General features: G+C 41.3%; 1 protein-coding gene across 15 annotated transcripts in view; it reads left to right on the forward strand.

The window, feature by feature from the left end:
- The window catches only part of LOC147028422 (corticotropin-releasing hormone receptor 2-like), a 262,752-nt gene that overhangs the window by 229,053 nt on the left and 12,376 nt on the right, over positions 1 to 21,323 (forward strand). For 13 of the 15 annotated variants that reach the window (XM_085878793.1, XM_085878794.1, XM_085878797.1 and 10 more), the window contains one exon: positions 11,891 to 13,660. The exons of the other annotated variants lie outside the window; for them this stretch is intronic. In XM_085878793.1, coding sequence (XP_085734919.1) covers positions 11,891 to 12,031 — 141 coding nt within the window. In that variant the 3' untranslated portion in view covers positions 12,032 to 13,660. Of the gene's footprint in view, positions 1 to 11,890; positions 13,661 to 21,323 lie in introns of those variants that run through there. 15 annotated transcript variants of the gene reach the window in all.

Consider the following 21,323-nt stretch of genomic DNA (forward strand, 5'->3'; position numbering starts at 1 on the left):
AATCGAATGTTTTGGATGTTTGACCTCACTGTGACCTTGACCTTTGACCGATTTTGACCAAAATCTAATCAGCGCGAGCCACCACCCTCCTGAATCACGTGGTGTAATTTGACATTGGGAGCTTCTTCCGTTCTGGAGTTATCATTTTTTGGATGTTTGACCTCACTGTGACCTTGACCTTTGACCGATTTTGACCAAAATCTAATCAGCACCAGCCATGACCCTCCTGAACCAAGTGGTGTAATTTGACATTGGTAGCTTCTTCCGTTCTCGAGTTATCGTGCCTACAAACAAACAAACAAATAAACCAATGTCACCCGCAGGGTGACCCGTATCTTGCCAAAAGGTGACCAGGTGTGACTTCTTTAAGGTCACACTGAGGTGAACAGAGCTGCTCTGTGACTGAACAAGTGACTCCTTGAGGAATATCTGCCTGCAAGAAATTCCGATGAGAATCGTTCTACAGAGTAACCATGAAAAAATGCTTTTGCCTCATAACGTCACCAAATGACGTCATAATGTCTCAAGCTTGACATTTCTAGAAAGCACTCAGAGGTGTTCAATTTGAGGTACTACACGATATGGTTCCAAAAACTTGAAAATTTGACCTTGGGGTCAAATATGTTTGACCTGAGGCGCTAACCATGAAGGTCAAGGCCAATCGCCACCAAAAATTAATCAGCTGAGCGCCAGACCATGAACTATATTCCCATGAAGTTTGAAGACGATCCGATCAAAATTACTCAAAAAATAAGGGTTTCGTCGACTCCCCTGATTAGCGACAAAGTGACCTTGACCTTTGACCTTGACCTTCAAAATTTTGTGCACTGAAAGGGACCTCTATCGGCCTCTGATATGCGAAGTTACAAAAATTTCCAACGATAACTGTGCTCTGCAGAATTTTTTATACGTGATTACAGACAAACAAACAAACAAAAATAAAATAAAATAAAATAAAAACATACAAGCTGACTAACATATCTTGGAAAAACTTCGTTTTGGCAAGATAACAAACAAGCAGAAACAGAAGTCATCAATATACTTATGAAATCTTTAGATTTCATAACAAACACAAACAAACATAAACGGAAGTCATCAATATACTTACGAAATCTTTACATTTCGTAAGTAATAAACCAGGTTACGTGCATGAAGCAAAAACATACCGAATGCTCATAATTCAAAATGTCTCACTGCACTGGAAAACGTGGGGACACGAAAACTGCACTGTCGGACCCTGCTATTCGCGAGGGACACGTTCCTAAAAAAAAAATTCCGCGAATGTCGGAGTCTGCAAATGTTGGGCCATTGTTTAAAAAAAAAAAACTCGTTAAAAATTGTTGTTTTTTTTAAATGAAGAGTGATTACACAGAACAAATCAGGACACAACATAATAAAGGGAACAGCAGGAGAAAGCAGAAACAACATCAGAGTGGAGGGAGAAAGTACATGGAGATGGACAAACGAGGGATGCAGGTAACAAGGGGTAAGGGAGAATACAAAGGGTGGACAATATGGATACATTAGCAAAATTATGTTTCAACAGTTTGTGATTTTTGTAAAGGTCTGAGGAGAGGGAAGAGGCTGCTGCCTGTCTGTCAGAAGGATGAGAGATGTCACGGCAGAGTGGAATCATCAGCAAAGAGATAAAAAGGATTTTCCAGAGTCATTGAGATCATTGATGAAGATTAAGAATAATATGGGGCTGAGAACACTGCCTTGGGGTACTCCAGCCTTGACATGGAAAGGAGATGAAAGGGGTCCATTGAGAGCCATGCATTGTCTACGAGAGTGGAAGAAGTCAGTAATCCAAGAGTGGAGTTGGTCCGTTTGGAGAGCAAGGTGGGATGCCAGACTGTGTCAAAAACTCGAGATATGTCCAGAGACAGCCATGATCTCATGTCTGATATTGAGGGCCTCCATCCATTGTTGGAAGAGTACAAGCAGCATGTAGAGTGATCAGGTCTGAATCCAATTTGATGATCTGAGATGAGGCTGTTGGAATAAAAAGGAATGATTTCATGTTAATTGCAATGATGGATTTCATGACCTTGCTGATGATTGGAAGTACGGTAAGATAATTGGGTTGTAGTTAAGGGAATCCATTTTTACACCTTTTTTATGTAATGCTGTGATGTTGGCTGATTTCTAATTTCCCAGCCAGGTATATTTCGGAGACCAGTCCTGAAGAGTAAAAAAAAAAAAGGATTTTTTTTTTCTTTTTACAGAGAATACGTGAAGCGTGAATGTCGACACCGGTCACACTTTATGACCCGTAAATATGCAGGGTCCGCGAACCTGCGAATAGCGGAGTCCGACAGTACTCTAAATGGTGGAGGCTTGTAATATCCTCCCCCACCTGGAGGTGGCGGTGCACAATACACACTTGCATCGAGAATCATATTTTTTACGCTCTCCCCTCCAAAGATAAAAACAGCCCTGTACATTAATTAGGGTCATGCAGTTCTGATGTAGCAAGTCTGGATGTAATCATCCCAGAACTGTAAAATGAATAGCACGACAAACAAACACAAACGCTGATTTCTTTTTGCAACTTTCCAATAATACTAACCTACTTCTCCCAAAAGGCATCGTGGCATCTTTAACGTTCACCAATAACCAGTGCTGCGGCAGGGTTTTCTGGCTTCCAATGGAATGGATGGCACACACATTGATACCTCACCCCACATGTGAAACACCAGGATGACAGTTTATAGTAAGTTGGGTTTCAAACCTAAGCTGGATAACTCAGAGGCGACTGTGCATACATCCATGCAGCCCCCGCTAATGAAATTCACGAGCTTAAAAAAAAAATTCTTGCTGGCCTTTCTTCTTCATTCTTTTTATCCATTTATATGTCTGTCTTTACTCAAAGTCGAACTTTGTCTTTGCTCTTATATCTACTTTTGATGATCTCTTTGCAAGTGGGTTGTATAATTTGCATTGCCTTGCAGTCAAGGTGAGCTGCATGCTTTAAAAGGAGCAGAAAAGTAACACAAACTTCTTCAGAATCCCACAATCATATGTGAAGGATTATTGGATTCTCCAGACAAATCTCACTTGCCGAGCCATTCATTTGTGGATTACCATGACACAGCACGATGTGAGGGCAAACTTGGTTCGTTATTACCACGCGAAAAGCAGGGTTAGGAAATTGGTTCACTTCTGTCTGTCTGTCCGTGTGTCTACAAACGTCAGTTTATGATCGAGGAACAGCTTAATTTAAATTTAATGTTATATTTTAAACAGGAATCAGAAAACAAACCTGTAGTTTATCAGTAAGTACTATGACTGAATTTGTCCCGATTGCACATGTGCAGTGAGGAGTAAGGTAATTGTTTTCATCTGTCTGCCTGCCTGGCAGTTAAACAAAATTAAAAATCATTACAGACAGGAAACTTACTGTATTTAAGGATGTCAGAAAGGACACAAATATCGGGCATAAATAACTAATGTACCGTGTTAAATTAAGTGGTGAGTCATTCCACCTCATATCATCGGAGGCCTCCCAGTTGACCCCCTCAGATTTACTTTAAACTTTCATGAAATAGTTCCCAGGTATAAAAATGAAGCTGCATAAAATTTTAGGTCCATAGATGCGGTCAACTCCGAGATATTGAGGGTTGAAAATGTGGTTGTGGCCCTATTTTTATGGTCGTTACGAGCATCACAAAATGAACGGCTACTTTTAAATTCCCACAACTTTTTAAATATTAACGCTAGAGCCTTGAAATTTTCAGAGATTATTCTTCTATAACTGCTCTGTAAGAAACAAACATAAAATGGAGTATACCTCTATTAATTTTTATGACCTGATCAGTTGAAATCCAGAAAAAAAATGTTGGTTTTGTATGAAGACCCAACTGTGAAACCCCATATATTTTTATTGACCCATCCCAGAAGCTTGAAAATTTTTTCATGTAATAACTGTATGGTAGTAGTATTCAAATACATGTTTACTTTTCTTAATCAGTCATATATAATACAGTCATGATCCCTCAAAAATTGAAAATTTTCATTTTTCCCTGAAATTCAGGTGAGGATTGCATATATATGACAAGGTATACCACTTCAAATTGTTCACCATTGGAAAGAACATATTCAAGTTTTCAAAAGTTTCAAATATCAAAGTGGTATAATGTTGTTATCAATATTTTAAAAATATTTGAATAAATGATGTTCTGCCAGTGCTGTGCACGTTGTGTGTGATATTTAATGAACAGTCCTTTTACATGTAGTATATATGTGTTGTACATGTATATACAATGTACATACATATCATCTGCTATTAGGATACCATGAACACAATACTTTGAAATTTGAATTTGTAATTCTTTGTTTCTCATTTGTAAATAGCAACAGCTTAACTCATCTCGCTGGGGCTAAAAATAGAACTCAGGAATAGTGGCTGATCTGCTGATGTCAGCAATGTATATAGTTACATTCAAAGGAAGTCATTTGTTGGGTTCCTTTGGTCCATGTGATGAAAGTTATTGATGCTCCCCTAATATCAACTGGGAGGCAGTACAAGCTCGCACCTGACTTGGAAAAGCAGATCAAGGACCTATTCAAATCATAAACGTGAAATATTTTATTACATTATTATTTCAGTATGTGATATATTTTTGTATTATTAATTTGAATCATAGAACTAATCATTCATGATTACCATGGTGCCCACATCATGCACACACTTTATGTATTCACGACTGTGTTAACAACAGTTTAAAAAAAATAGAAAATATATATATATATATATATATTTAAAAATATCCCACTTTGATATTTGACACTTTTATAAACTTGAATATGCTCTCTTTCCAATGGTGAACAATTTGAAGTGGTATACCTTGTCATATATTTGCAATCCTCACCTGAATTTCAGGGAAAAATGAAAATTTTCAATTTTTGAGGGGTCATGACTGTAATATATATGACTGATAAAGAAAAGTAAACATGTATTTGAATACTACTACCATACAGTTATTACCTGAAAAAAATTCAAGCTTCAGGGATGGGTCAATAAAAATATATGGGGTCTCAAAGTTGGGTCTTCATACAAAACCAACATTTTTTTTCTGGATTTCAACTGATCAGGTCATAAAATTTAACAGAGGTATACTCAGTTTTATGATTGTTTCTTATAGAGCAGTTATAGAAGAATAATCTCTGAAAAAGTCAAGGCTCTAGCATTAATATATGAAAAGTTGTGGGAGTTTAAAAGTAACCGTTCATTTTGTGATGCTCGCAACGACCATAAAAATAGGGCCACAACCACATTTTCAACCCTCAATATCTCGGAGTTGACCGCATCTATGGACCTAAAATTTTACGCAGCTTCATTTTGATACCTGTGAACTATTTTATGAAAGTTTAAAGTAAATCTGAGGGGGTCAACTGGGAACATTTTCTTAAATTTGGTGATTTCAGATGGAATGACTGAGTGCAAAAGACACTGCTTCAGTGGTGGTAAACTTGCTGAATTCATTTTTTTTTTCTACAACCTTTAAAACCTTAAATTTATTTAAATTTAATTATATACTTGAACACTGTGGAACACAAATCACCTTTTTACCGCTTCCAAAAACCTCCAGTTTTGCAGTACACGGACAAGTCAAATAAGGCGGTGTATAAGACTACACAACGATGGTAAACCTCCAGAATCTTTTTTTATACGACCTTTAAATTCACTTGTGGGCTTGGTCCGTTGGTCCATTGGACCAAATTTTCATTCGTCTTCACGGCCTTGTAGCATACCTGCCAGCTGTACTGCTGGAGCATTCATTTCCTTTCACCAAGCCCAGATGTGCTTGGGCCAGGGAGGAGATTATACGTTCGTTATTAATTATTATTATTATTGCCAAATGATAATACTATTATTATTGTTGTTAATATTATTAGTATTAATTAATTTATGGTTTGTTGCAATGTTATCATTAATTTTGTTATTTAGGGTGCCAAGCCGACAAGGCTGGGTAACTCATTGTTTTTCTTCTGTTTATTGTCCCCCCTCCCCCCCCCCCCCCGGAGGGAGCGAGCGGGGTATTGTAATCGTCCGGTTTGTTTTTCGTCTATTTGTCTGTCTGTTAGCAACTTTACGGCAAAACGGCTTTAGCAAACACTATCAAATTTAATCCTCAGGTGGGCAATGAACCTTGGACGACCCCATTAACTTTTGGGTCCAATTGGATCAAAGGTCAAGGTCAAGGTCACGAAAAGATCAAAATCGTTTTTCGCTCATAACTTCGTCAAAAATGATCTGATTTACTTCAAACTAAGCTTATAGTGAACCTTATTCTATTTGTCACTTATAATCCTACCCATTCCTATCGTGAAAAATGCATGTTTGTGAAGATCGGCAGGGTCCGAAGTTTTTGGGGTCATGGTCATCGGTCAAAATTACAAATTTTCCATTAAAACTAAAACATGGTTACGAAAATACAACTTTACGGGAAAATGGCTGGCTCAAACACTGTCAAATTTAATCCACAGGTGGGTAATGAACCTCGGACGACCCCATTAACTTTTGGGTCCAATTAGGTCAAAGGTCAAGGTCAGGTCACGAAAAGGTCAAAACCGTTTTTCGCTCATAACTTCGTCAAAAATGGTTTAATTGACTTCAAACTAAGACTAAAATATTCCTTATTCTTTTCCTTATAATCAACATTCAGGTTAAGGATGTATCAAATTTAAATTTGATCCCCCAAATAACTCTGCCTTAAATGGGTGGGATTTGTTGTGCCTGGCACCACTTGTTATTATTTTTATTCCGTCGGCAATTTTTGGGTTTTTTTCACTTTAAAATTCATTTTCTCGGCGGCCGTTAGTCCGATTGACACTAAATTTTCAGCGTAGTAATTTAATAACTTTTTTCGTAGAATATTTAGTTGATAATTATGACATCATAGGTCACGTGATTATTGCGCCATCTTTGAAAAACCGAAAAAAACAAAAGACTTTGCACCTCTGTATCTCCAAAACCGCAGAATGGAAAAAATTGAAACTTGGCACACGGCAAGAATTCCCCATGGGGAAGAAGTGCGAATTTTCGTGATGTCATCAGTTAAGTGGTGTCCCGGTGAAAATTCGACACGTAGAACGCCGCATCCGAAAAAAAATTGAAATTTCTTGAGTGTCATAACTTGGGAAGCACTTGTCCGATTAATGTCAAACCTTGAAAAGGCACATCCACAGGGCCCCAGCAATATATCTGGAAAGTTTCAATTAGATTGGACCAGTGGTTTTGAGAAACAGCGGTCACACACACACACACACACACACACACACACACACACACACACACACACACACACACACACACACACACACACACACACATTGCTGGAATTATAGATAGATTATATTATAACCGCACTAGAAATCGAAGTGTCAACATCACCGTCATACCGAAGAAAAAAAAGAAAAAACCAGGGAGTCTAGAACACTGACGCTAACCATTACATTGACGTGTTTCGACTTATGAGTAACGTACAAATAACGTGTGTCAACGATCGCGTAACGTGCCTACAACACGTTTCTCATAGGTTAAAAATAAGTTTCGGGTACGCTAAACATTTCCTCAACGTGTTTCGACTTATGAGTAACTTACAAGTAACGTGTGTCAACGATCGCGTAACGTGCATACAACTTATGGCCAGCATTATGCGGAACGTGTGAGTCATACGCTAGCATACGTCGGGAAATTTCAAGGATGGAAAATTTGTCTAACACCTCGGCGTACTACGACATGTGCCAGCGTACAAAGACGTATGCCAGCGTACAAAGACGTATGCCAGCATGCTCTTAACATATACAAACTTACCCATAACGTATTCGACGTGTGCCAGCGTTTTAGCCAAATTTTGCATACGTCAGGCATACACTGGCTAAACCGTCAAGGTGTGACAGGGCCTTAACATCAATACCGTGTTGTATCAAAGCAGGGTTGTATCAAAGCCGGATGTCTTGGTACCCGGCCATCACTGCCAGCATTTATAAAGCGGCAGTTCTAGTTTATCTTGTAATTAGAGTGCCATGCCACGGAAGGACCTATTAAGCTGCTCTATACACATTAACATAGCGTGCATTTAAAACATGGGAATTATTCCTGGTTCTTTGTAGTTAATTTGCCAAATCAACTCAGGAAATCATGACGATCACTCTGGTGGGTCACACTCCACATCAGACAGCTCCAGTAGAACTCCACAAAAAACATGCCCCCCTCTCTCAAACACACACACACACACACACACACACACACACACACACACACACACACACACACACACCTCATCCATTTATAGGTGTTTTTTTTTCAATGGAATTGACTTGAACACTGTGTGGGGTAAGGTGTTCTGTGAACTCTCCAGTTACAAACTCGGTTTTGAAATGCATTTTCATTTTTGTGCTTCTGTAAATTATTTTATGAATAACTTTGTCAAGAAGATAATATGGATAAAAAGTGAACTCGCCAATAATAAAAATGTTGGTAGTCGAAGCAGTTTCAGTGCTAATAATAGCCTTGATCATAATCAGATATGTACCAAAAATGCAAGGAATGTAATAATATTTAATCTCTTACTGTAAAATGGATGCAAAGTAAAGCAGTTGTGGGACCAACTACAGGTATATCCCCTGAATGACAATGGTTTGCGGAGGAATCCTTGATAGTCAGGGCTCTTATTAGTCTGCCTTGGCAGATAGTTCAAATAATGGGTTTCAGCAATTGAAGGTTGACAAAGGTTATGCTCACCGTGCGTGTTTGGAAGCAAATATGATGCAAAGCAAACATCAAATATGATGTAGGTGCGAGTATATTTCTTTCTTCTTTTGGTCTTATATCCCCTGTATAATACGATTGATGCCGGCGGACGGTCTCCCATATTGAGTACGATTTCCGATGAACCACGATCACATCGGTCAGCCTTTTTGGACATCCCCAGCAGTGTCTCGGGACTAATTTTGCCTTGTTACCTGCTGCGTCCGTTGGCCAATCAGCGGCTTGAGCGCCAGCCACGAGGACGCAGGCAGGTTTCATGCTGGGTGTGCAATAATCCCTCAATGGATGTCTAGGAATCAAAGCAATTCAAACTAGAACAGCACTCAAGATGGAACACGTATCTCTGCCAGGCTGAATAGTTTACATTTTGTATCCCACTGTTAAGGCGCTGTCACACCTTGACGATTTAGCCAGCAATGGCAACGTATAAAAATGTATGTAAAACGTTGGCGTACGCTGAAATTTTGATGTTTTTAAAAGTTTTGGTCATATTCATAACGTGTTGGTCGTATGCATAACATATTAGTAACGGGCACAGAACGTTTCGTTGTCTTATAGATAACTTATACCAATGAATGCTGAGCCTGTTGTCGGCGTTCACAACCTATGCCCAACGATAGTTTAACTTAGGCATAGGGCGCCGCATGTATCACCGACGAACTCGTGGCGTAGCCTGTTAAAAACCTGCCGCACGCCGATTTAAATCATAACTGCCTGAGAATTGGAAGTGTCAACATCACAGTCACACCTTGACGATTTAGCCAGCATATGCCGACCTATGAAAAATTTGCCGAACCGAGCTGGCACACGTCGAATACGTTCTGGGTAAGTTGTGTATACGTTAAGAGCACGCTGAAAAACGATGAAGTATACTGTCATATTTCGTGGTACGTCTCGTACGTCATGAAATTTCAAGCATGCTGAAAATGTTATGACGTACTCGCCGTATGGCTCACACGTTCTGCGTGGAATAAGTTGTAGGCACGTTATACGATCGTTGACACACGTCGACACACGTTACTTGTAAGTTACTCATAGATCGAAACACGTCGAGGTAATGTTTAGCATACCCGAAACTTATTTTCTCCGTCAAGGCACATTTTCTTTTTTTTCTCCTTGGTTCCGTCCGTGAAGGCACGTGACGAAATATCTGAAGTCGTTTTTGTTGTTGTTGTTTTTTATTATTATTATCTTTTTTTTTTTTTTAGTCTATCACGAATTTTAAAATATATTCGGACATTTGCTTTTAAGTTTCGACGTCGACGTGACAATATCCTGAAACAGAAAATATTCACAGAGGAGGAACTAAGAATAAGACATGAGCAAACTGAAGAGGCAATCGGACGTGACGTAACGAAATATCGGAAGTTATTGTTTTTTTTGTTTTTTTTTAAACGCTGCCAATACGCCATTATACGGTAGCTGTAAATTAGAAACATGTTCAGTAAGTTCTGTGGTCGTCCGGAAGACGTCAATCAAATACGTCTACTTACGTCAATATGCGTTGGAGGTACGTTACACATAGGTTCAAAGCACGTTACTCATAGGTTAGAAATAAGTTTTGGGTACGCTAAACATTACCTCGACGTGTTTCGACTTATGAGTAACTTACAAGTAACGTGCCTCGACATGTGTCAACGATCGTGTAACTTGCCTACAACACGTTACTCATAGGTTATAAATAAGTTTCGGGTACGCTAATCATTACCTCGACGTGTTTCGACTTATGAGTAACTTACAAGTAACGTGTGTCGACGTGTGTCAACGATCGCATAACGTGCCTACAACTTATGGCCAGCATAGCGGAACGTGTGAGTCATACGCTGGCATACGTCGTAAAATTTCAAGCATGCTAAAATTTGAGGACAACCGCAAAGTACAACGATGAAAGCCAGCGTACTACGACGTATGGCAGTATTTTTCAGCGTGCTCTTAATGTATACAAAACTTACTCATAACGTTTTCGACCTGTGCCAGCGTTTTAGACAAATTTTTCATAAGTCGGCATACGCTGGCTAAATCGTCAAGGTGTGACAGCGCCTATAGACTGGATCTGCATCTGGACCTCAAACAAAATAAAGTCGGTTTGTTCCTGTCGTCTACCTAACTCATCCACCACGTTTAGTCATAACCCACTCACAACTTTTTGAAATATCATGCCATATATCTAGTTTTTGGTGCCCATTTCTCAGTGGTGAAGAATCACTTAATAAAGTTTAAAATTCTTGTTTCTGGATCCAGACCTTCACCAATATCTAATAAATTTCTCCTTGTCACACGACCAACCTCTCCACTAAGTTTCATCTGAATCTGTCCACAACCGTTGGAGATATCGTGCTATACATAGTTTTTGGCCCTGTCTCGCAATGGTGAAGAATAACTTATCTATCTCTCAGGAGAAGTGAATTCTTGCAGAAGTTTTCTGTAAGGCTCACTTGGCTGCACCTGGACGGAGTTGAGGGTTATAGAGTAGCAGCTAAAACCCGAATCCCATCCAGGTTCCTCCTGATGACTCGATACTTGCTTTTTGCTTATTCGGGTTTCTTCTGATGACTTCCATGTAGTATTTGGTCTTCCATCTGATAAAAAAAATTGAACATCCGGATCTTCACCAAAATCGAATTAATTCATTCTTGTCACACACCCAACCTGTCCATCAAGTTTTGTATGAAACCGTCCATAACTTTTTGAGATATCCTACTCATAGACAAAGAAACAGACAGGGGTAAATATGTAACCTCCGTCCACCTTCAATGGCGGAGGTAATGAATGTGGTGCTGATGTAGTGTTGGCATGATGGGCCAATTGGACTTCTCCTTTGTTGTACAATATTTCCTTGCATTGCCGTTCTTTTCCACACAAGTGTTGGTTGTCCATTTACACTTTGTCTGGCTGTGCCCCTCTACCCTGTTGTAGCAGCATCTCCCAGCTTCTCGTTGTCCAAAGAGAGAATTTGCCATTAAATATATAAATGGAGTGATCACTAATATTAGGTTTTTCCTAATATTGAATTCCTGTGAAATTGGCCATGTTGGATTTTGGCCAAATGCCAAGAAAGCAGCTCCCCTAGCTCACGTGTGATTAGCCTGAACCAGTACCTGTCCTCGTCAGGTACGCTCGGCTGTGAGGAAACGCTGGCACCTGTGGCAAGACGAGCACAGATTGCGGGCACGACTCACACGTGCCACGTCCATGCCCACGTCTCCCAGCCATCTGAGTTTCCACAGCCTCAAGCCTATAGGCTCCATGTGATTGCATCACTCACTCTCCTCCCCACATCACCCCGACCCCTCTTCTTGATTCGTGCGATTATGGGCCCAAATGTTCAAGGCTACGAGATGTTCACTCCCAATAAAAAAAAACCATAACTTCAGCTCTCACCTTGTACTAGACTTGCATCATTAGCTTGTGACAATGACAGTGAGCAGGTGATAGTCTCCATCAGCAGTGTTCACAATGAACTCTATTTCGTTTAATGTTGACTGTGCTGGCATGCTGATCCAGAAACGTCTTTCCATCAGTTCTATTTATGTATAGCACTATTGCATAGCCAAGAGCCTATATATCACGGCTTACATCTAGGCGTGACATCATAACGACGCTTCTGGAAATATTTCAGATGTAATGTTGAAGACAATGATGAGAACCCCCGTTGTGAAAGGTATTCGGAATTGGAATATCTTTTTTCAAAAGTCATTCTGCTTTACATTTTTTTTTTGTTCATTAGGTTTGAGGAAAACAAAAAATGTAATAATTTTGAGGGAGACAACAAATCTCATCATTTTATTATCCGTTTACCTTATTTCCAATTCGTTGCCTGTAAATCTGTTACATTCAGTAGATCATCCCTTTTACGATTGCTCGGATCCAACGTTCCCTTTTCAATCACATTTGAATGTCTGAATAACGATTGAATGGCGTGGTCTTTGTGACATAATTGACTATTGTTTTGAATGTCATTGGTCTTAGTCCAAGCCATCATGTCCAGTTCCCTTCAGTGAAACAATATGTTCTGATACATTACTTGGAGAGTATGAAGGTCCAGGTGGGGAGTGCCGGCCGGACTAGAGGTGTGCACACTAGCCTCTGAGCTGTCAAGCCTGGATTTGAATGTCGACCCAGCTATAAAATTCTCATCATGATGGTTCATATGTAGGGTTATAATCAATATGTGTGCCGCCGTTTGGATGGACGTTAAGCTGGAGGACCCATCTGCGAGCATTAGTGGGTGGACGTTAAAGATGCCATGGTGTTCTTCGCTGCGAGCATTAGTCGGTGGACGTTAAAGATGCTGTGGTGTCCTTCGCAAAGAGTAGGTGAGCTATCGCCGGCACCATGGAACAAATTACTAGTTATTGCCCTGACTGCTTTGAAGGCAACGGCAAACCACCCAGCATAACCAACACCTGCACCCTTACCAAGAGACCACTTCAGCAGCACCGACACTCTGTGGAGTGCCCAGTAACGATGATGATGATGGTGATGATGAGTCGAGCAGGGGAGGTCATGACATCATAGCTTCGCTGATGTTCCCCACGTGAATTTGAATGTAACTGCATCATGTTGCAGAAGCAGAGCTTTCGATTCATATCGTTTTTCATTCCGCGAGAAATTTGTCTGTTAAGCCTCTGTTCCTGCATTGGACATTCTCAACATCACAAAGGCCTCTGAAAAGGGTTAACACCTCATAATGATCATCAGTTCTTTTATGTATTTTTAAAGTAGTTCACTGAAAGTTGCATAAAGTAAAAGTATAATTGTATTCTTTTTTTAATTAAAGGTCAATATTGCAAAATCATCATAAAATGATTAATGGGAGACTGTGATGTAATTTTCAAACATGTCATCCACTACTCTGTGAATAAATTAATTCGAAAACTACTTAACATATCTGTCCTCTGTTCACTCAACTCCCTTTCAATTAACGCATTGCATTTTCAAACGACTTCATCTCTTAATAAAACTTAAAATTGAGGTAAACTAAACCATGACCATTGTTTTTACAAAGGGGCGTTCAACATATTGCTCAAACCGGATCGTCACAATCGTCTATTACATGCCAACGTTATTTATCTCAGAAATATATATATATATATATATATATATATATATATATATATATATATATATATATATATATATATATATATATATATATATATATAGCTTAGTTCGTGTCTGTGGTCATAAGTTACGCCCATTCTACAGGACACGCCCTCCAGCCGTCCAGAAATACAAGGAAATCAGACACAGGTGGAGGCCATTCAGCCCATCATGCTTGCGTGAACACCATAATAATTTATCAACACAAGATCCAAGGAAGAAAATGCATTTTAATTAAATACTTTTAAAATGCTTAAGTTTTTGCATTTTTATTCTTTTCTTTTTCTTCTTCCCCTCAGGAGAGGGGGCATGGGCTTGGTTAAAAACACACACAACATCAACCACACAACTCCCCTTAAAGAGACCCCCACCAACAGCACTCCATACACGTGCACACAATCACCCATCAATGCTCAAACTACCTAAAAGTCCTGTAAACATCCCCATACCCCTCTATCTCCATAACTTCCAGGCACCTATCCAATTCTAATTTAAACTTATTGACTGTTTCTGCTGCCACTATCTTTCCAGGGAGACCATTCTATGCATTAACTACTCTGAGTAAAAGTCCTCTGCCAAACTACCATCTTAACTCTCCTCTTCTTTACTCTCAGGCTATGGCCCCTGGTCCTATCACTGTCTACTCTGTTGAATAATTCATCTGCACTGATTTTATCTATACCTTTCATGATCTTAAACATCTCCATAATCTCTCCTCGTAACCGCCTTCTTTCTAGTGTATAAAGTCCTGTCTCCTTCAGCCGCTCCTCATAGCTGAGTCGAGCTGGGCCCGGAATCGATCTAGTAGCCCTGCGCTGAACCCTCTCTATGGCATCAATGTCCTTCCTGAATTGTGGTGACCAAAACTGCACACAATATTTTAGATGTGTCCCTCACTAAATTCCTGTACAATGTTAACACCACCTCTTTTGATTTATAATTGATCCCCCTTGGAATACAACCTAAAACCCTATTTGCTTTACCTTTCGCTGCCTGGCATTGTGCTGCCTGCTTACCCTCCCATATCTATTACCACCCCCAGATCCTTCTCCTGTGTGACACGCTCCAAAATTATCCCTTACATCCTGTAATCTCTATTTTCATTGTTCTTTCCCATTCCCAACACCTTACACTTGCTCAGGATAAATTCCATCTGCCAGTCTTTTACCCAATCTATACAAGTATCAATGCTTTCCTGTCTGATCACCACCCCCTCTGCTATCCACCTCACCTCCAAGCTTTGTGTCATCTGCAAATCTAAATAATGAATAGATCAATAGATATTCCACCATCTATACCAAATATTTTCGATACCAAATAATGAATAGATATACCACCATCGTCGATGTAAATCACCACCATCTTTTTCTCTCCACGTAGCTCAGATTGTTTTAAAGGCCTCATGTTCATTTGAAGACTGAACAATGCATCTTCTATATATATACACACACACATATATATATATATATATATATATATATATATATATATATATATATGTATATATATGTATATATATGTATATATATGTATATATATGTATATATGTATATATATGTATATATATATATATATATATATATATATATATATATATATATATATATATATATATATATATATATATATATATATATATATATATATATATATATATATATATATATATATATATATATATATATATATATACATACTGAAGGACCAATTTTGTGCTCCAAGCGGTCGCGTCATGTTTTTCTCGGAACTGTGACCTGGAATGAAAGAAACTTCGTACCTGTAAGAGTGCATCGCACATTGTGGCAAGTCAACTTTCAACTCTGAAGTAGAATAAACACTTTTCGTTGAGACGGGGCGAGGAGTGAAGAGGCGGGGGATGAAGAGACGGGGGCAGGGAGTGAAGAAGCGGGGCTGGGGATGAAGAGACGGGGGCAGGGAGTGAAGAGGCGGGGGGCAAGGTAAGCAAATTTTTGGGCGGGGGTAAGCAAATTGAAAGCAGGAAACGGGGGGGATGGGTGGGGGCTGGGGTGAATTAGGCAGGGTTGAGTGTGAGGGGTGGACAGGGGCGGGGGCAAGTGGGGCAGGCAATCAAGAGACGAGGGGACGGGGGGCGGGGAGTGAAGAGGCGGGGCTGGGGTAATTACATTTTTGGGCGGGGTTGGGCAAATTGAATGGGGCAGGGGCAGGGGATGAGTAGGTGGGGGCAAGCACACCCTGTCCAGTCCATGTCCCTCGAGTGTGTGTGAGCTGGTGAGGGTTGTTGAATGAACGGAATCCGTCTGTGACGGGGTTTCAGCTAGTATATAATACTCATACATACATACACGTGCTAAACACACTGGTTGCAAGAATAATGAATAGTCCCAAATGGAACATATGCTCATGGAGGGTGGTTGTCCTCAGGCTGCATTAGATGATCAAGAGGTTCTTAAATGGCCTAAAGGTTCTTAAGGGTCTTAGGGGTCGAAAGGGTGTTGATGCTCTCAGCGGAACTTAAGGGTCTTAGAGTTATAAAGGGTGATTATCATGGGCCCAAATGTTCTCGCGGCGACAACATCGCTCCAAATAAAAAGCCGTCGCTTCAGCTCTCACCTTGTAGAAGAGTCTGCGGATTAATAGGGGTCTTAGGATTCCTTCGGATTCTAAAGAGTCTTAGGATTCTAAAGGGTCTTATGGTTATTGAGTTCTTAAGGGTCTTTGTGTTCTAAAGGGGTTTTAAGGGGTATAAAGAGTCTTCGCGGTCTCAAATTTTTCAATAGTATGTAATTAATACACCTACTCACATTCTGTGCAGACAAAAACAGACAGAGACAAATGGATGCAAATGCAATACACTCTCCTTTGACGAAGGTAATTAAGAGGTTTAACTTAAACAACAATGAAAGATCTCTTGAGATGATGAGATCTTGTGAGATATGTGATGGACGTACAAACATAGATTACGTTTTGAGTTAATTAGCTAATTATCTCACCACCTCGATGGAAACTAAAGGACTCGCTTAGTTTTTGCTCATCGATGTCATGAATCATCATGCTGAGTCGAGTTTCAAAATGATCCGTTGAGCTGCCTTGGATGAGTAGGGATAAAAACAAAAAAAAATGTTGATGGACCCATTGCCGGAGGGAATCGTGACTTTAACAGCTCATCTCGACTTTAGACGAGCTAAAAACAACAGGAAGATTGTCGAGTGTTGATTACCAGCGCCATTATAGTAGCATGGCTGCCAGGATGGCCGAGACCTCGAAGGATGTACACTCTCCTCTCGACTGTCCTTCCTGCGTTCAACTTCCTACCCAGCTATAAACTGTTATCTGGGGGTTTCACAGGCAGGGTGATTCATCATTGTGTGTGTCGTCCCTCGGATGAATGTTATTGGCATCCGTTCAGCGGGCATTCATTGAGAGACGTTAAAAAACACCCCACGTTGTCCTTCGTAAAGAGTAGGCAAGCTATCGCCGGCGCCATGGCCAAATTCTAAATTTGTGCCCTAACCTCTGCTGGGAGAGGGATGGAAAACTGCCAAGCATGACCCTTACTTAGAAACTGCTTTAGCAGAAACAACGCTCTGTAACACAGACTTTGGTACATCGGATCCGATATCGCAACAACGGCATCGCTCCCAGAGTGTATGGATTACCAAAAACAAATGAAGACATTCCATTACGGCTCATAGGTACCAATTGACCGTCATATGCATTGTCCAAGTTTGTCATGAATTTACTAAAGTGTCTTGTGGGAAAGACTGACCGAGGACCGTGCAGCAATTCTGAATGTGCAAAATCAATTAGACACACCAAAATCTAACCGCATGAGCCACGGTGTCCTTCGACATCATCTTTGTTTTCCAATGTGTCCACAGCCCTGGTGGTTGATGTGGCCAAACAGCGGCTAAGAGGATGATGGAAAATGGCCGGTGTCACATTGAATGCCAAAGATGCGTGTGACCTCCTCACCACATGTCTTTCCTCAACCTATTTCGTCTGTGACGGCATAACCTTAAAATAATGCAATTATTTGTGTGCGTATACATCTGAAAATCATAGAAAAATCTGGCTGGGCCAATTTCTACCAAATTTTGCATACGAGCTCAGGGTACACAGTCAGGCCATTGGCAAAAATCTACCTCCCCTCCCCCCGAAAGAGTGAGCAGCCGATTTATCACTTTTGCCTATTTGGCTGGGCCAATCTCCAATCCTGACTTGAGACGGGAAGTACAACCTTTTTGCTTCAAGAAAATGTAACCGAGTCTCACAAATAATTATTTTGTTGCACAGCTCAGCTTCTTTCTTCACCGAGTCACGTTTCGAGAGGGAAATGGGTATTTACTAGTTACTCCTGCAGTATTATAAACAGATCTTCGGCACTGCTGTGGTTTCTCCGTAACCTGCGGGGTTTGCAAACATGTTGATGGAAGAATTTGAGACATGTGCCATCCCATCCATCTGAATAAAGACATATGTCTGTCTGTCTGTCTGTCTGTCTCTCTGTATGTCTCTCTCTCTGTCTCTCTCTCGCTCTCTCTCTCGCTCTCTCTCTCTCTCTCTCTCTCTCTCTTTCTCTCTCCCTCACCAATATTCCCATCAGCGAAGCAATGGATTGTGTTTGCCAAAAGATAAGTATATGATGGAAGAGAGCCATCTGGTGGTGTGTTTGCTAAAATTTATGGTGTCTCAGAAGAAAAGTATCACTTTGTGGAAATATCACCGCTTTAAATTGTCCACCGAAGTTGGGCCAAGATTGGCATTCTACCAGTTTATACAACAAACCCGTTCATGCCCAAAAATCTTTCAGGACATGTGCCATGCAAGGGGTCACATCTGTCAGTTATGTGTCACATTGTTCTTCATTTATGCGATGGAGTATTATTCATACTTGCAAATTGACAATGCCCTCACGGGATTCCAAACGGGGTAGGGATGGAGAGGTCAGGCCAAACCTGTACTAACCTGTTTCATGGTCGAGTTGTCGGTGACGAAACAGTCTCCCCCACCAGGCTTCTTGGTGAGGAGGGTGTTTGGATATGGACAGCCAGCAGGATTACAAACAAAACCTGTCAAAGGGTGAAGTGAGCCAACAGCCATCCACATGCAGTGTCCAACTGTGTCTGCGGACATCCTCTTGCAGTTGGGTTACTTTTATTAGGAGGTTGGTGGCAGGACTTGCACTCCGGCCACGGTAAAACCCTTCATTCCACAAAACACAAGAAAAATGCAAAGAAAATTTAAAACCAACTCAGAGGGAGTACAGTACCTCCTGTGCAGCTACCCTTTTTAGGGCAGCTTACCGGATGACAGGATTGTGGCAAAGCCTTCGGGACCCCCACTCTTTGATGATGGGAGGAAAACCATGGGGTAACCTTCCCGGGTCAGATTGCAGCAGTGTGTGCCAGAGTGGTGCTGAGCTATCGTCCACCAGAAGGAAATCTCATTTGGTTAACCTGTGGTGGGTCCTTTGGGTGGGTGCCTGGATGTCCAATCCCGAAGAGAGTATGATCACCTGTCTGTTATCATCTGAGCTCAAGACCAGATAGCGGCGAGATCATGGCGGGTGATTGCACCTACTCTTGGTCTGGTCGCTCTGATGGGTACCGTGCCAAAGGAGTTGCTGTAGCTGTGTCCCATAAGCTGACTCCAATGATAATTGAGGCAACACTGGTCAATGAGCGGATTATGAGACGAAGGATTCGTCATTCCATGGGTGTCGTTTCCCCGGTCTCGGTATATGCTCTGACTGAGGCGAGTGATCTCACCATGAAGGACACATTCTGTGCCACGCTTGAGTCTGTGGTTGATCAGTGCCGCAGGCACGATACTCAGCTCGTCTTGGAGGATGTCAATGCATCAACTACAGCTGATAGGGATGGTTATGAGACACATGTTGGTCCCCATTAATCTGGAATTGTAAACTAGAATCACACCAGGTTCCTTGACTTCGCAAGAACTCATGGAATTTGTGTGACTCGTTCATGGTTTCAGCACCCACAGGCTCATCACTGGACTTGATATTCCAACACTGGTGGTATGGCAAAAGAGATCGTCCATGTGCTCATTGATGGTCGCTGGAGGATCATCCAGAACTGCAGGGTCTATCGGAGTGCTCGGTTCCTCAATACCGACCACAGGCTTGTGGAAGCAATTCTGAAATTGCAACTTAAATCCAGGAGAATGGTAGCATCTCAACCTGGACTGGATGTTGGAAAGCTCAAGGATGAGAGGGTGGCTGAGGAGTTTGCGAACAGGCTAAGTGGGGATTTGGGGTGTCTGGATGCTTTGGGGAATCCTGAAGAGTTATGGAGTGCCTTCAAGCACAACATCCTTGATGCTACCAGTGGTTTGTCTTTGAACTCATCATAGGGCAAAGAAGAATTTTTTCTCTCAAGGGACACTGGATACCATTGATCAGTCGCAGGGCCAGGCTTAATGGCAGAGCTGAGCTGTTCAGGGAGTTGAGGCGTAAAACTGTACATGTGCTGAAGGTGGACAAGGAGGCCTACGTGCAAGGAACATGTGAAGGGGTAGAGCATCACCTGTGGTCAAGTGATTCTTGTCCTGCTTACAGCAGGGGAATTCGCTCATTGGGTTCCTCCAAGTCCATCCCTCGGTGTACTGCAGTTAAAGCGGAAAGTGGTGGGCTCTTGACAGAGGAGCCCGAGGTGAAGGCCCCCTGGGCCGTTTACTTTGAGCGGCTGTACCAGATTTATCCAGCAACTGTTGAGTTGAATATCAGGAGTGTTACTATCCCTTTTGCTGACCCTCTAATCAACTGTGATCCACCTTCATTTGTGGAAACACAGGCTGCGGTGAACCAGTTGAAATGGGGTGAAGCTCCAGGGATCTGTGGCATCCATGATGAACTTCTCAAAGCTGGCATAAATGCTGCACTCATGTCATTGCATGCAATTCTGTGCTCTGCCTGGAACACAGGCATCATCCCAACTGACTGGAAGAGGGTCTTGTTATCCCTGTCTGAAAAGGGAAGGGTGATCGCCAGGACTGCAAAAACTACTGAGGGGTGATGCTGCTCTCAGTACTGGGCAAGGTCTTTGCTCGGATAATTCTTGATAGGGTTCATCACCATCTGGTTGAGCAACAACACCCGGAGCAGTCAGGATTTACACCAGAGAGGTCAACGATTGACCGTATCCTTGCACTTTGGGTCCTCACCGAACGCAGGCGAGAGTTTCGACAGGGAATGCTTGCAGCCTACGTTGACCTCTGCAAAGCCTTCGATTCAGTGAATCGGGATGCTCTCTGGAGGATTAATGGTCTTTGTGGTGTGCCACCAAAACTGATCAATCTGAAGTCTGAACTATACTCTGGTATTGAAAGTACTGTGAGATGTGGTGATTCCATCTTTGTCTTATTTCCAATTGTTGCTGGAGTTTGTCAGGGGTGTGTACTGGCCCCCACACTTTTCAGCACTTGTATGGACTGGATTCTA

The sequence above is a fragment of the Eptatretus burgeri genome, chromosome 4 (assembly GCF_056783735.1).
Source record: "Eptatretus burgeri isolate ZD-2024b chromosome 4, Ebu_testis_v1, whole genome shotgun sequence".
Lineage (NCBI taxonomy): Eukaryota > Metazoa > Chordata > Myxini > Myxiniformes > Myxinidae > Eptatretus > Eptatretus burgeri.